The sequence below is a fragment of the Tachyglossus aculeatus genome, chromosome X4 (genome assembly GCF_015852505.1).
Source record: "Tachyglossus aculeatus isolate mTacAcu1 chromosome X4, mTacAcu1.pri, whole genome shotgun sequence".
Lineage (NCBI taxonomy): Eukaryota > Metazoa > Chordata > Mammalia > Monotremata > Tachyglossidae > Tachyglossus > Tachyglossus aculeatus.
In genome coordinates, this window is record NC_052098.1 from 19,761,798 (window position 1) to 19,778,479 (window position 16,682).

Below are 16,682 nucleotides of genomic sequence, written 5' to 3' on the forward strand. Positions count from 1 at the left end.
ACATACAAACATATATGCATATATACAGGTGCTGTGGGGAGGGGAAGGAGGTAAGGCCGGGGGGATGGGGAGGGGGACGAGGGGGAGAGGAAGGAGGGGGCTCAGTCTGGGAAGGCCTCCTGGAGGAGGTGAGCTCTCAGTAGGGCTTTGAAGGGAGGAAGAGAGATAGCTTGGCGGATGTGCGGAGGGAGGGCATTCCAGGCCAGGGGGAGGACGTGGGCTGGGGGTCGATGGCGGGACAGGCGAGAACGGGGCCCAGTGAGGAGGTTAGTGGCAGAGGAGTGGAGGGTGCGGGCTGGGCTGGAGAAGGAGAGAAGGGAGATGAGGTAGGAGGGGGCGAGGGGATGGACAGCCTTGAAGCCGAGAGTGAGCAGTTTTCGCTTGATAAGCACTCAGGAAACACCACTGGTTGATACTTTCCTAAGCCCACCGTATACACTCAATAACATGGACTGATTCTCTCCCAAGTGCTTAGTACAGTGTTCTGTACTCACAGCACACTCTCAATCAGTACCACTGATGGATGGATTCATGGACTGCAGGGCCAGTGCCCCCGTCTGTAGCCAAGGCCGGAAGAAGAGGCAGGACCCCTGGATTAAATCTGCCCTCATTAACACTTACCTCATTAAATTTTATTTGGAACTATCTCTGTAGAGGTCCTTTACTATCTTTCGTAAAGAATGCATCACAGCTAGCAACCCTATTTCTTTGGAGTGCTGTACCTGTGAATTTACTTCTAGCCATACTCTTGTGTGTTATTACTACTATATATCAATAATAGATTACACTCCATTATTACTTGGGTTAACGGGGTGACTGCAATTTTCTACTGATTTTTTTTTTTCCCACTCAGTTACTCCTGTTTTTTAAATAATTTAATTACTGGACTCGGATCTTGGCTACTGATGAGCTACTTGAATTTATTTTAGTTTTATAGCTTAATAACTTGGGCTAAAGATCTGTGATAAAAGATCAGGAAGTATTAAATCAATTGTTGGTCTATCATTTAATAAATTGTAAACACTATCAAGAGCAAGAAAAGATGAAAAATTGTCAGTTTTCTGCCACTTTAAGCAGGTGAAAGGAACATTTATATTGGTACACATTTTATCTTATCCAAGACAGACATTCTGCACTGACAGCAATATCTCTTATAACAGCAGATCTCAATCTGCAAGGCTTAAAACTTCGACGGCTGAGCAAATGCGAGCTAAGTTAGCTGGTACAGAAGTCACAGCCACGGAAGCAGCTACAACTGATTTCAAGGTCAGCGAAAAACCAGCAGAAAAGGCAAAGCAGTTCAACACTGAAGTGCTTTCTGGGAAAGAGAACATCATTAGTGTGATGAACCAAGGTCAGAATGTATTGGGTAGCATCAAGGACTCAGGTGAGATAACGACTGCTTATGTTTCACATATATTGTAGGTTGTTGATAATATGATGCCTTATCTCTCTGAACAACAGGGCAGATATTACAGTGCTCTAAATTTAGGAGAAAACTTCTGAACAAGCTTTCATAATGAAACTTATTAACACCAGAAGTATAACCAACTTTATAAACTGACATTTAGAGGGACCACTTTACCTTGATTTAGCCTTTCAGCGGGCTGATAGCTATAGCCAAACTACATTCATACTGAACTGTACTTATGGAAAAGTGTATCTTGGACAGTTTTTTTAAAAAATCTACAAGAAGAAAGCTAGTTAGTGAAGCATACCCAGTTGCAAGTTCTTCTCTCTCTCCACAGTTGCTTAGCTTTCAAGTCTGAGAAATTCCCATTACTACATAAGGTTGAGTAATGTATTCTGTAGGTAAAATCATGTTCTCCGTCCCATTCTTGTTCAGGTAAATGCACGTTTCTCTCAAGGAAATGCTTTCAAACTACTCGTCTTCCTTTTAGTCGCCCACCTTGTTTTTCCCATTTTGATTTATACATGGTAGAATAATATATTACCTAATGACAAACTGCAAAACCAGCTGGAACTCTTGGGCACATAGGTAGTGTTCATTTTTGTCTTATATGTGTCCTTGCAGCCCAGAGCAATCAGTAGTGGCTCCTGAGATTATTCATGGCCATGAGTATGCTGAAATAGTCTAGCAATGGGCTCTTTGTGGGCCAGTAGATATGCTGCTAATGTAAAATCCTGTGGGGAGTGACATGTTAAGACCAATTTTATCTGTTGAAATTAGGAAAGAGAGAAAGCCAGTTTAGGGGAAATAAAAACCCTTGCTCAATATCAACATACTTGATTTCCAACTAATAATAATAATGATGGCATTTGTTAAGCACTTTCTGTGTGCCAACTGTTGTACTAAACGCTGGGGTAGAAACAATCAAGGAATATTGGACACAGTCCCTGTCCCACATGTGGCTCAGCCTAAATGGGAGGGAGAATAGGTATCTCCTCTGCTTTTGACAGATGGGAAAGCTGAGGCATACAGAAGTTAAGTGACTTGCCCTAGGTCACACAGCAGGCAAGACTAGCCAGAATTACAACTCAGGTCTCCTAACTCCCAAGCCAATCTTCCAACTGGGCCACGCTGCTTCCCAACTGTTCCCGGAGCCTTTAAAATATTGTATTTAGCCCCGTGTTTCCTTTTTCTTTTAGTATTTGCTGAAAAAATATTTAGCAGGTTCAGTTTAACATACATTCAAGAAACTTAGAATAATATTTTTCTTTAATCATCTGTTTAACAAAGTAAATCATGTTGCCTTTTTTATCTAGTCTCAAGCAACTACATTTGTTCCAGGATTCATTGATATTAATAAGGCAGGAGGTGTTTAGGAATTCCTCTTGAGTTAAAAATGCTGTGAATATAATGAGGTTATGTGTTAAGCTCTGACTATGTGCCACACATTGTATTAAGCACTGGGGCAGATGCAAGATAATAGAACAAAGGAGATTTTTTTTAATTTTCAGGAATTGGCTCTTCAAGATCCTATTCTGATTTTGCAAAGCAGAATTATGCTACTGCAATGAAATTCCAAAGTTATATAGGAAAAGACTATTCAAACCATAAGACTGAGGCTGAACAGGCCCAATTATGCAAGATATTTGGAACCTATCAGGAAAAACACTTGGAGAAAGAAGTTAGTAATGAGAAATCTGAGGAAGATGACACCAACTCCAAAGGCACTGATAATCACTCAGATTCAAAAAACATGTCACCAGTAATCAAGAAAAGGAAGCTTTCCTCAACACTGCTGCAAATAAGTAAAAATGTCCTTTTCCTTTTATTAAATGGGTAAGGTGCTTTTCATGTTATTATCAAGGGGAAACAGATGGATTCTTTTTATGATATTTAAGTGCTTACTATGTGCCAGGCACTGTAGTAAACACTGGAGCAGTTATAAGCTAATCAGGTTGGACCCAGTCCATATTTCACATGGGGCTCACAGTATTAATCTCTGTTTTACAGATGAGGCACAGAGGTCACACAGCAGACAAGTGGTGAAGCTGGGATTAGACCCCAGGTCCTCTGACTCCCAGGACCCATGCTCTGTCCACTAGGCCATACTGCCCTCTATACATTTCTTATCAAAGCTGCTTCAGAGCTCTAAAAAGGATTTGTCCTTCCACCATTTTCTAAGCCTGTCTTATTACACGTTTCATTTGATTTACTTCAGAATACCATTTTAAAAGCAATAAACATTCTCTTGGGAGAAACTCTATATGGGTTTCCTTTTTGAGGATTTAGGGTGTGTGGTGTATGATGCACGGAAATAGAACAGGCTCTCATATCTGCTGGTCTCACCACCGCAACATCACCAAGATCCGCCCTTTTCTCTCCATCCAAACTGCTACCCTGCTGGTTCAATCTCTCATCCTGTCCCAACTGGATTACTGCATCGGCCTCCTCTCTGACCTCCCATCCTCCTGTCTCTCCCCACTTCAATCTATATTGCACGCTGCTGCCTGGATCATCTTTGTGCAGAAATGCTCTGGGCATGTTACTCCCCCACTCTAAAATCTCCAGTGGCTACCAATCAACCTACGCATCAGGCAAAAACTCCTCACTCTCGGCTTCAAGGCTCTCCATCACCTCGCCCCCTCCTACCTCACCTCCCTTCTTTCCTTCTACAGCCCAGCCCGCACCCTCCGCTCCTCTGCTGCTAACCTCTTCACTGTGCCTCGTTCTCGCCTGTCCCGCCGTCGACCCCCGGCCCACGTCCTCCCCCTGGCCTGGAATGCCCTCCCTCCGCACATCTGCCAAGCTAGCGCTCTTCCTCCCTTCAAAGCCCTACTGAGAGCTCACCTCCTCCAGGAGGCCTTCCCAGACTGAGCCCCCTCCTTCCTCTCCCCCTCGTCCCCCTCCCCATCCCCCCGGCCTTACCTCCTTCCCCTCCCCACAGCACCTGTATATATGTATATATGTTTGTACATATTTATTACTCTATTTTACTTGTACATATTTATTATATTTATTTTATTTTGTTAATATGTTTTGTTCTGTTGTCTGTCTCCCCCCTTCTAGACTGTGAGCCCCCTGTTGGGTAGGGGCCATCTCTATATGTTGCCAACAGTGCTGTGCACACAGTAAGCGCTCAATAAATGTGATTGAATGAATGAGTGAATATCTCTCATATCTTTCTCACACGTATATAGGTATATGTACATCTACATGCATATATAGGTATATATAGTACACACACACATTTACATAGGTCCTGGTTGATGTGGAGGAACAGTGGCATACTATATTTTTGGTAACTACTGTGACTTCTGACCACAGTGGAAAACCTTAGGTTTCTCTAATTAATACTACGATCAAAGGTATCCAGAAACACTTGAGTTAGTTGTAGTTACTGCTATCATTCAACCACTCAATCCAAGTCAATTCTGGCCTTGAAATGGACTGGCAGAACTAAGACTTCACACTCTGTCTACAGAGTTACTGAACTCAGCCTGCTCTCTGTTCCCCCTTTCAGTCCAGATAGGAAGCATCAGCGAGTGAGCAGGAAGAGAGAAAATGACAGGTGATTAGGTGGACAGAACTGGCTCCACTGTTTGATAGTTTCCCAGCACTCCTGAGCAGCCCAGCCTGGTCTCATTTTTCAATAAGCCCTGCAAGTACCAGGGTGAGAAAAGTGAGATTTCTGGACAGATAGAGCTACCTGAACCTACTGTTTGTAAATAGTGTTGTTAACAATGTGGGATTCAAATGAAATATCTGAGTTAGATTTCCCACTTTGACCAGAAGCAGCAGTAGTTGTAAATGAGATTGCGTTTCCTATTTAGACCACTTTAGACATTCACCAAAAGCAGATGAGAAATCCTTAATACCTTGAATTTTTACAGTGCTCTTATTTTCCTTTATTGTATTGTATTTTGTACGCTCCTTTTATCGATGAGATGAGGAGCGTCAAGAACACTCAGTTCTGCCATAACATGAGTCTTCACTACATACCATGGCTAAAGTGCTGTTAGGGAATTAGGGAACGTTCTTTTCACGATAGAAAACTGTTTGGGGTCAGTGTGTTGCACTACAGGAAGAAACTGCTTGAGTGCATGCGCTCAGCTTTGGAAGAGGTGAATACTGCAATGCACTATTTCTTTAACTTAAGGTTTTGCAGGAATTCAACTCATGCAGTAGAACTGGGTGCATTGTCCCCATTGTGGAAACTGAGGCACCTCAAGGCTAGACGGCCTGCTCAAGATCACATAGTAGGCCAGCGGCAAGGTGGAGCCAAAAGCCGGCCTTCTGGCCTCCCACATCTATGCCCTTTCTATTAGATTGTGCCCCCTTTTAAAGATATCTGCCTTTTTGATGGGGATGTATCAGAGGCCTCCTGATATTGTCTGTTCCGCTTTCAGTTATAGGTGAGTTTTTTCTGTTTCGCAAGTCTTCGTTTTTCAGCTGACTTGCTTTCATGGGAGGATATTATATACTTAGTTGCTTTAGCCTTCATCTTTTATCATTCTGCGTAGATTGGCAGCATCTAAAAGTAAGTGTTGCAATAGTAAGTTGAATGCCAAGGCAGCTGGAACCCAATTTTCTCCCACTAAGAAATAGCCAGCAGACTAAAATGTACTTAACAGGTGCATGAGACTACAGTAGGGATAACAAGAGAAAACTGCAGATAAATAACACTGCGGGCACATTTTATTTTATCCCTTTTGGCTAGTGTTACTGAACAGGAAGAAGTGGTTATGCAGTGCACAGTTCTGAAATGCATGCTCTGTCATCCATTCTGTTATTATTTATAACATGCTATTTTAGGGTTACTTCCTGCAAATAAAACCTTGACTTAATTGACCGCTGTAATTCCATTCTGTATTTCCAGCATTTGGATGTCTCTGACCTTTAAAGAAATAAGGCATCCAACAATAATAATAATAATAATAATAGTTATAATTATGGTATTTGTCAATCTCTTACTGTATGTTAAGTATACTGTTCCAAGTGCTGAAGTAGTTACAAGTTAATCATGTTGGACACAGCGTCTGTCCCACATGGGGCTCACACTCTTAATCCCCATTTTAGAGATGAGGGAACTGAGGCCCAGAGAAGTTGAGTGACTTCCAAAGTCACACAGCAGACAGAGTGGGATTAGAACCCAGGACCTTTCAACTCCCAGGCCCATGCTCTATCCACTAAGTCACGCTGGGATCTGAGGTTTTTACCTCACTGTCCCTCCATATCTCCAGGGAAGCTAATCAACCTTGTTTTAAAGCTAATCAATCTTGTTTGCCACTATTAAAGTGATTAATATTTTTCAAGTGTTTCATCATCTCCAAATGAAAAAGTGACATAACCACAAATTGTTATTGAAGTGAACATGCATTTTTCAAAACAAAATACACTAGGGCTCAGAGTTAAAAATTATTGCTCCTGGAATGGGCAAGCTTAGAAAAGTGCAACAGTTCTTATAAGACCCCGTCTAGTGCAGTCAGGCTGTTTACCCTTGCCACCCCTGCTTAATAGCCAAACTTCAGTGTGTTTTGAGCTGCTTTTAATCAATCAGTGGTATTTACTGAATGTTTTAAAAGCCTCAAAACAATTTTGCCTGCTCAGGAAATTTATAACTGGGCTAAAAATGGTTTACTTGGTTTACAAGGAAGCAGTGTAGCTTAGTGGAAAGAGCACAGGCTTGGAAGTCCGAGGTCATGGGTTCTAATCCCAGCTCCACCACTTGTCAGCTGTGTGACTTTGGGCAAGTCATTTAACTTCTCTGTCCCTCATTTACCTCATCTGTAAAATGGGGATTAAGACTGTGAGCCCCATGTGGGACAATCTGTTTACCTTGTATCTATCCCAGTGCTTAGAACAGTGCTTGGCACATAGTAAGCACTTAACAAATGCCATTTTTATCATTATTATTACTACTCCCTCAGTGGGTAAACAAAAGATCCTAATACGTGTTCTTGACAATCAGCAGGTTCAAAACTAAGGTCCAGTATTGACCGGATCTTAGCTGGGACCCATTCTAAAAGCAAGTTACCTTTTAGGAGAGTCCTAATGAAAAAGTATAATAATAATAATAATAATGATGGCATTTGTTAAGTGCTTAATGTGTGCCAAGTTCTGTTCTAAGTGCTGGGGGGGATACAAGGTCATCAGGTTGTCCCACATGGGGCTCACATTCTTAGTCCCCATTTTACAGATGAGGTAACTGAGGCCCAGAGAAGTCAAGTGACTTACCCAAAGTCACACAGCTGACAAGTGGTGGAGCCGGGATAAGAATGCATGACTTCTGACTCCCAAGCCCGGGCTCTTTCCACTGAGCCACGCTGCTTCTATATAACTGGGCTAAAAATGGTTTACTTGGTTTACAAGGAAGCAGTGTGGCTTAGTGGAAAGAGCACTGGCTTGGGAGTCCGAGGTCATGGGGAAATTCCTTTAAAAATGACTTGGTTTTGAGTATTTATGGTGAATGTCCAGAGTTGCTATGTTCAGAAAAACTTCCAAAAGAATGAGGACTATTTTAGTTTGACAGGAATTTGATAAACATAACTCCTAATGGCAGTCATTTTTGAGTGTTATAAATTTGCTTTTTGGTTAAATTCCTGTTTGGGTGAATTCCATGTACTTTCTTCCCCGAATATCTTTTTATTTTTTTGCCCAGGTTTTTACCTGAACTAAATTTGATGAAAAGTACTGAACCAAACTTAACTGATCATCAAAAATAATTTTCCAGGTACCCTGTCCCCATGAGGTAGACAACTAAATAAATGAAATCCAAGTACTTTACTGTTGATTTGGAAGAAACTACTTATCAATTGGTGACTGTCTATTTACAAGGTTGATTTGAACTATGTATGATTTTTCCCTTTCAGTTCAGGTCCAATGTAGCAGCAGAAAGGCGCTCCGGCTCAGCAAGGGAATTATCAGCTAGAGCTTCAGGGACCCAGGAATCAGTAAATAATAAAGGTGAGTCTTTTACTCTTAATAGATTTCTCTGCCTAGATGAAGGTATCTGAGTAAACTATTAGAAAAATATTAAGCAAAATGGGATGCTTTGACCAGTTACCTATAAATAGCACTGCCTAAAATTTCATTAAAAGCTTTATTATCACATTTTTTAATCACATTTTTCACTTGGGTTCTTCCAAATTAATTGAAATTCCTTTAGGAAAAATGCTGAATGTGAAAAGTCATTAAAAATTAATGTTTCACTAACTTTTTTCCCATAGCACTTGGCTTTGATGAATTTCACAGTCATGGTGAACTTTGTCTCATGTAAGAAGTGAATATATATGAAAAAAATGACTATTGTTAGCTCCAGTAGACAGCAAGCCTAGCAACCATGGATCCCATTTGAGCATTTTGGTTGTGTGGCTCATCATTTCAGAGTGTATGTTTGAAAATATTGGTTCAATTAAAAATGCTTGTATGCCTGTATGCGAGCAAAGTTAATGAGTTATAGTGTGTCCTGAATTTTGAACGCTCTTTCAGTTTGTGTATGTGAAAAGAAATGATTATATAACTTGGATTCATTGACGTAGCACTCACTTAAACTGACATTTGGCATGGATCCTGGTAGATATTCTGTGAAAACAGCCGAAGTCAAAATCCCCTTCAGAGTTGTCATATAATTTCATGTTCTCTATTCTGTCTGCCTCTTAACTGGTTCCCATGTATAATGTATTTCAATTTTTCTCAGGAAGGGTTGTGAGTCTCTTCCAATCAAGGGAAATATGGTCATGTGCTTTTTGTCTCTGGGGTATTGTTCCATATACCTTTCACATGGAACATTTAAAATAGCATCTGTGCGGGGTTGGGACTTGTCACATACATAGAAAAGCAGCATAGACTAGTGAAAAGAGCACGAGCCTGAGAGTCAGAGGACCTGTGTTCTAATTCTGGCTCCACCTTTTTTCTGCTGTGTGACCATGGGTGAGTATTTTCACTTCTCTGTGCCTCAATTTCCTCAGCTGTAAAGTGGGGATTAAATCCTACTCCCTCCTATTTAGACTGTGAGCCCCAAGTGGGACAGGGACCACTCCAGTGCTTAGAACAGTATTTGCCACATAGTAAGGGCTTAACAAATACCATCATGGTAATAATAATTGCAATCTGATCATTTCTCTGTTGTCCTGGGCGTGATGAAACAACCATGTCAGTTTGGCCTTGCACCAAGCCATAAAGGGCTTGCCCTCGTAGAAAAGTGATTATTTAAATCTTCATTGCTTCCAAAGTTCACAAAAGGGTCTAAAAGAATCACAGATATTGCCTAAAGCTTAGATATTTAGCTTCCTCATTGATGGTTACAGCTTCTGCTTCAAATTCATTTTCCAATCTCAAATGTTGAGGTCCCTGGGGTTGCTCAGAAGCTATCATTATTTTAAAAAAAATCTTAGAATATTTTAACTGATGGAGAATGAAAGCTCTTTGCTTTTCAGCAACCAGACAGACACTGAATACTTTGATCTTGCATGAAATAGAGGATTCAAGTTTCTCAGGGTATTAACCTAGCACTTTGCAAATGCTTTGTGGGCTGGTTGGCTGGCAGTCACCAGGGGAGTCAGTAGGAGATGGGCGGAGGCAAGTGGAATGTCCTTCCCCTGTCCCATACCCTCCTCTCCCCCAGTGCCAAACCCGAGGTTTAGTACATTTGGGAATGGTTATAGTCGACTAGTTACAGCAGTTTGATGATGGATAATCTCTGAGGAATTTGCCAGATAGGAGGATCATTGTCCATAAAACCGCGTTAGCTTCATGGTTCAGCTCTGCTTTACTCTACTGATGATAGGAAAAGGATGAGACAAAGCTACTCGGATTATGACATGGTTAGCCATATCATTATGCAGTAATTAGCTAATCTGGATGCCCAAATGTATGTTGCAGTTATGAACACTGCGTAGTGACTTTTGTTGTTGTTCCTTAAAATGCTATACTTCTGAGGAGTAAAAAGAGGGAGCTGAGGTGTAGAGACAGAAGAGATTAGAAAGGAAAGGAGGACCCATAAGTAGTGTTTTGCTATTTTTTTCTTTGCATTTTTAGTGGTGTTACATGAGGGAGGAAAGAAGGCCTCTGAGTAGTGCAAGGAGGTAAAGGGCTTAATTGTAAGTTCCTCCACTAGATTGATATATCCTTGAGGGCACGGATAGTGGCTACCCTATTGTAGTCTCCTAAGAGCCTAAGTACAGTGTTCTTCATCCAGTAGCGCTCAATACCACTAATGATGATGATGATGATGATAATGGCATTTGTTAAGCGCTTACTATGTGCAGAGCACTGTTCTAAGCGCTGGGGGGGATACAGGGTGATTAAGTTGTCCCACGTGGGGCTCACAGTCTTAATCCCCATTTTACAGATGAGGTAACGGAGGCTCAGAGAAGTTAAGTGACCTGCCCAAGGTCACACAGCGGATGTGGCGGAGTCGGGATTCGAACCCATGGCCTCTGACGCCAAAGCCCGGGCTCTTTCCACTGAGCCACACTGCTTCTCTATTGAGTTGGAGAGGATGATGTTCAAATGGAGAAAGAGAAACAGAAGACAGTCAAGACAGTTATGGGGGGCTAAGGAGTCAGGAAGCCACATAGAGAATTCAGAAATGTTCAGGGACTATTCAGTTAAGCACATATAGTCCTAGACCCACAACTTCACAACATTGCGAAAATCCACTGCTTCCTCTCCATCCAAACTGCTACTTCATTGATCCAAGCACTTATCCTATCTCACTTTGATTATTGCATCAGCTTCCTAGCTGACCTCTCCACTCCAGTCCACATTCCACTCTGATGTCTGGATCATTTTTCTAAAAAAATGTTCAGTCCATGTTTTCCCACTCTTCAGTAATCTCCAGTGGTTGCTCATCCACCACCACATCAAACAGAAACCCTTTACCATTACCTTTAAAACACTCAATCACCATGTCCCCTCCTACATTACCTCACCGATATCCTTCTACAATCCAGAACACTCACTTCACTGTTCTAATGCCAACCTTCTCACTGTACCTCAATCTCCTCTTTCATGCCACTGACCCCTCACCCACATCCTCCCTCTGGCCTGAACTCAAGTGCCACCCCATCCAACTGTGCTTTGGACCCCATCACCTCTCAACTTATGAAAACTCTTACCCCTTCCCTCCTCCCCTCTTTAACTTCCATCTTCAGCCGCTCACTCTCCACTGATTCCTTCCCTTCTGCCTTCAAACATGCTCACGTCTCCCACATCCTAAAATAATGCTCTCTTGACTCCACTGCCCCTTCTAGTTATTGCCCTATCTCCCTCCTACCCTTCCTTTCCAAACTCCTAGAACGAGTTATCTACACTCACTGCCTCGAATTCCTCAACTCCAACTCTCTCCTAGACCCCCTCCATTCTGGCTTCCGTCCCTTACACTCCAACGAAACTGCCCTCTCAAAGGTCACCAATGGCCTCCTTCTTGCCTAATCCAATGGCTCCTACTCAGTCCTAATCCTCCTCTACCTCTCAGCTGTCTTTGGCATTGTGGACCATCCCCATCTCCTCAACATGCTATCCAACCTTGTCTTCACAGACTCCGTCTTCACCTGGTTCTCCTTATCTCTCTGGCTGTTCATTCTCAGTCTCCTTTGCGAGCTCCTCCTCCCCCTCCCATCCCCTTACTGTAGGGGTTCCTCACGGGTCAGTTCTCGGTCCCCTTCTGTTCTCCATCTGTACTCACTCCCTTCGTGAACTCATTTGCTCCCGTGGCTTCAAACTATCATCGCTATGCTGATGACACCCAAGTCTACATCTCCACCCCACTTCTCTCTCCCTCCCTCCAGGCTCATATCTCCTCCTGCCTTCAGGACATCTCCATCTGGATGTCTGACTGCCATCTAAAACTCAGTATGTCCAAGACTGTGCTCCTTATCTTACCTTCCAAACCCTGTCCTCTCCCTGACTTTCCCGTCACTGTGGATGGCACTACCATCCTTCCTGTCTCACAAGCCCGCAACCTTGGTTTCATCCTTGACTCCGCTGTCTCATTCACCCCACACATCCAGTCCATCACCAGAACCTGCTGGTTTCACCTCCACAGCATTGCCAAGATCCACCCTTTCCTCTCCATCCAAACCGCTAAATGCTGGTTCAGTCTCTCATCCTATCCTGACTGGGTTACTGCATCAGCCTCCTTTCTGATCTCCCATCCTCTTGTCTCTCCTCCCTTCAGTCTATACTCTGCTGCCTGGATTATCTCTGTAAAGAAACGCTCTGGGCATGTCACTCCCCTCCTCAAAAATCTCCAATGGTTGCCTATCAGCCTTTGAATCAAGCAAAAACTCCTCACTCTCGGCTTCGAAGATCTCCATCACCTCGGCCCCACCTACCTCACCTCCCTTTTCTCTTTCTACAACCCAGCCCACACCCTCCGCTCTTCTGCTGCTAACCTCCTCACTGTGCCTCATTCTCGCCTGTCTCGCCATCAAACCCTGGCCCACATCCTACCTCTGGCCTGGAATGCCCTCCCTCCACACACCCACCAAACTAGCTCTCTTCCTCCCTTCAAAATCCTACTGAGAGCTCACCTTCTCCAGACTGAGCGCCCCCCCCCCCCCGCGCTTCTCCTCTCCTCCTCCTCCCCTCCCCACAGCACTTGTGTATATTTGTACATATGTATTACTATACTTATTAATGATGTGTATATAGCTATACTTCTATTTATTCTGATGGCATTGACACCCATCTACTTGTTTTGTTGTCAGTCTCCCCCTTCTAGACTGTGAGCCTGTGTTGGGTAGGGACCGTCTCTATATGTTGCCGATTTGTACTTACAAAGCGCTTAGTACAGTGCTCTGCACACAGTAAGCGCTCAATAAATATGATTGAATGACTGAACTCCCTCCACCTTCATATCCGGCAGACGATCTCTCCACACCTTCAAAGCCTTTTTAAAATCACATCTCCTCCCAGAGACCTTCCCCAACTAAGCCCACCTTTTTCCTACTCCCTCTCAATTCTATGCCGCCCTTGCACTTGAATGTGTTCCCTTTATACAGTCCACCCCATAGCATTCATGTACATATGTGTTTTGTTTTGAACATCTGTCTTCCCCTTTAGACTGTAAACTCCTTGTGGGCAGGAAACATGTTGGTAACCTTGTTATATTCTCCCAAGCGCTTAGTACAGTGCTCTGCACCTAGTAAGCACTCTACAAATATGACTGATTGATTACCATGACCTAATGTGAAGACTCCTTGTAAGTCCCCTTCCCTTCAAACTGAGAGTGACTGAATATTTCTGTAACCCACATCGGTGCCTCTGACTCAGCAAATGCCAGTTCTTCAATTAGCTGTTAAGCATCTCCTTTGAAATTAGAGACAGCACAGGCCCATGATCCATATCTCTGTAATACTTGCATACCTTTAGGGACTAGAGAAAGAAGGGATTTCAGACAGTACTGCAGTTATTTGTTAAAAAAAAGGCCTACATTAATATTTCATCTAGTAATTTAATTGAAGATTTAAATATGTGGTGGGTTAGAGTGAAATTGCCATGTTTAATTAGAGACTGTTCTGGGTATGTGAGTCTATGACTGTTCTTTAACCTTGGACACTGCTAATTTGAAATATTAAAAGGTACCCTCTCACCACAATCAAATGATATAAACCCAGGTGCATATATCTAGGTAAAATTTACGGCCCAATTTTGGTGTCACCTCTCCTTGGTTACAGCCAAGTTAATTATGATTTATATTGATAACTGAAGCGTACTCAAACGGTTGTCTCCTTGAAATCAGCCACCGACTCATTTTGTTATGCTGTAGTGTTATAGTTGTTTCTTTCCCCAGAGTAGCTTTTAACTAATTCTCTCTGGAAAGGAGGCAAATTTAAATTATGATTAGATGCAGTGGATATGCTAGGTGTTAACATTTGTGGAATTATTATTTTATTTACTGATCACTTCGTGGTGGTATTTATTAAGCACTTTGTACCAAGCACTGTCTGTTTAGCACTTGGATAGATGCACTGCAGTCAGATAGACTTCCTCCCATGGAGCTCATTTTCATTCATTCATTCAGTCAGTCAGTCAGTCATTCAGTCATATTTATTGAGCCCTTACTGTGTGCAAAACACTGTATTAAGCGCTTGGGAGAGTACAGTATAACAACAAATAGGCACATTCCGGCTCACAACGAGCTCACAGTCTAGAAGGGAAGACAGACATTAATATAAATAAATAAATAGATAAATTACAGATGTATACAGATATATGCATATGTGCTGTGGAGATGAGAGGGAGGATGAATGAAGGAGCAAGTAAGAATGGCGCAGAAGGGAGTAGGAGGAGAGGAGGGCTTAGTCAGGGAACGCTTCTTGGAGGAGATGTGCCTTCAATAAGGTTTTGAAGTGGTGGAGAGCAATTATCTATCTGATATGAGGAGGCTCACATTATAATGGAGAGAGAACAGGTATTGAATCTCTTTTTTACTGAAGAGGGAACTGAGGCACAGAGAAGCTGTGACTTGCCCCAGATCACACAAGCGATGGAGCTGGGATTAGAACCCAGGTCCTCTGATTTCCAGGCTCGTTCTCTTTCTACAAGACCACAGTGCCTTTCTAGTGGCCTGTTTCTGCTAATGGCTAGTTTGATAAACTTTTCTGCACCTGACATGCTATTCTTGAAATTTGTGCATTTCTGCTAATCTTTGTAATGAGCTGATCATCTTCTCTTTGAAAAAAAAATCCTGTTTATATTTCTTTTCACCTATGCTTGTAAGATCTAATTTTGTTTATTCAGGTTTCTATGATTGGTTTTGTATCAGGTCTTGTCTCACTTATGACTGTTAGTGCTTTATTAGTTTATTATAGACTTACAGCTTTGTTCAAAGTAATCTGATTTTTTATGGGGTCTTTTCTAGTGAAAAGTTTCCTTTTGTCATATGTATCTTTGCAGTTGCTCATTTGTGGGCCATTGCTCGAGAAGATAGGGGAAAAGGAATATTTTTTTTTTTTAACTTTTCTCTTCCCTAAAGCTTCAGTGGAGAGGCAACCGAGAATTATAGGGGAAACACCCCCACAACCACTGGCTGTCCCCCATACCCCACAAAATGATCACTTCATCTTGTCAATTCTGGATAATAAAGGTGAAGTTTTGTATATTCCATATGTCACGCTCCAAATGTTAATAAGTTTTACATAATGATCTCTTCTCATGTACCATGCATTCTTGTGGTAATATTATACTTTTGTATTAAGTGCAGTAATGTTTCTGGCAACTTAAGCAATGAAACGGTAAATTCAGCATTTAGTTAAGTGGATCGACTTGGAATGTTATTGATTGGTTGCAGACATTGTTTTCCTGCATTACTTGGACATAAAATATGAGACACTGTTTGGGGTTCAAATTGACTAAATTTTTCAGCTAGCACTCATCTGGATAACAATAGTTGTAGTTTTGAGTTAACCTGATTTCTTTTGTCAGCAGGGTTCATTGGAAACTCAAGTGGAATCGACCGAGTTTGACTGTGAAATTGATGGATAAAAATAAAAAAAAACCCAACAAAGAACCCCATATATTATGTCTCCCTAAGCCAGAGTTGTCCATATCCCAAGTTAAGGCATCAACAATCGATTTACCTCTCTATCCATGGAAAAGTTACTTCGACTCACTGTTCTGTAGTTATTGCATATGTAAACTGACATTAGTAACACTGTCCATCATATTTAAGATTAACCTTTAAGATTCCTTTAAGATTAACAAAATGATATGGATTAATAAAACTGCTTCTTGTCTTATGCTGTTGAGTCGTCTCCAACCTGTAGCGACTCCATGGACACACTTCCCAGAATGCCCCACCTCTATCTGTGATCATTCTGGTAGTGTATCCGTAGAGTTTTCTTGGTAAAAATACAGAAGTGGTTTAGTATTGCCTCCTTCTATGCAGTAGATTTGAGTCTCCACCCTCGACTCTCTCCCGTGCTGCTGCTGCCCAGAACAGGTGAGTTTTTACTTGTAGCAGATTGCCTTCCACTCGCTAGCCACTGCCCAAGCTAGGAATGGAATGGGTATGCCTCTATTTGACTCTTTCTCCCATAGCAGAGACTGGTGGAGTACTGGAAACTCTCTAAGTGCGACCCTGAGAGGGGTAAAACTGCTTCATTTTATGTTATTTCAAATGATTTTAAAATACAAGGAGTACTCAGTTTTCTGTGTTGGTGAGTAAAATGATATTGTGAGGCATCATGAACACAAAATATTTGATAGCAGGGAAACCTAAATTCTGTGTCCACCAGACACCTACTCTTGGTACACCCAATTCTTA

At 42.1% G+C, this 16,682-nt stretch overlaps 1 protein-coding gene across 1 annotated transcript in view; it reads left to right on the forward strand.

The window, feature by feature from the left end:
- KDM4C (lysine demethylase 4C) overlaps positions 1-15,882 on the forward strand; it is a 218,231-nt gene extending 202,349 nt beyond the window's left edge. Inside the window, 4 exon segments of the mRNA XM_038769518.1 lie at positions 1,122-1,387; positions 2,923-3,224; positions 8,281-8,374; positions 15,842-15,882. Of these exon segments, the coding sequence (XP_038625446.1) occupies positions 1,122-1,387; positions 2,923-3,224; positions 8,281-8,374; positions 15,842-15,882 (703 nt within the window).
- Positions 15,883-16,682: the final 800 nt, after the last annotated feature.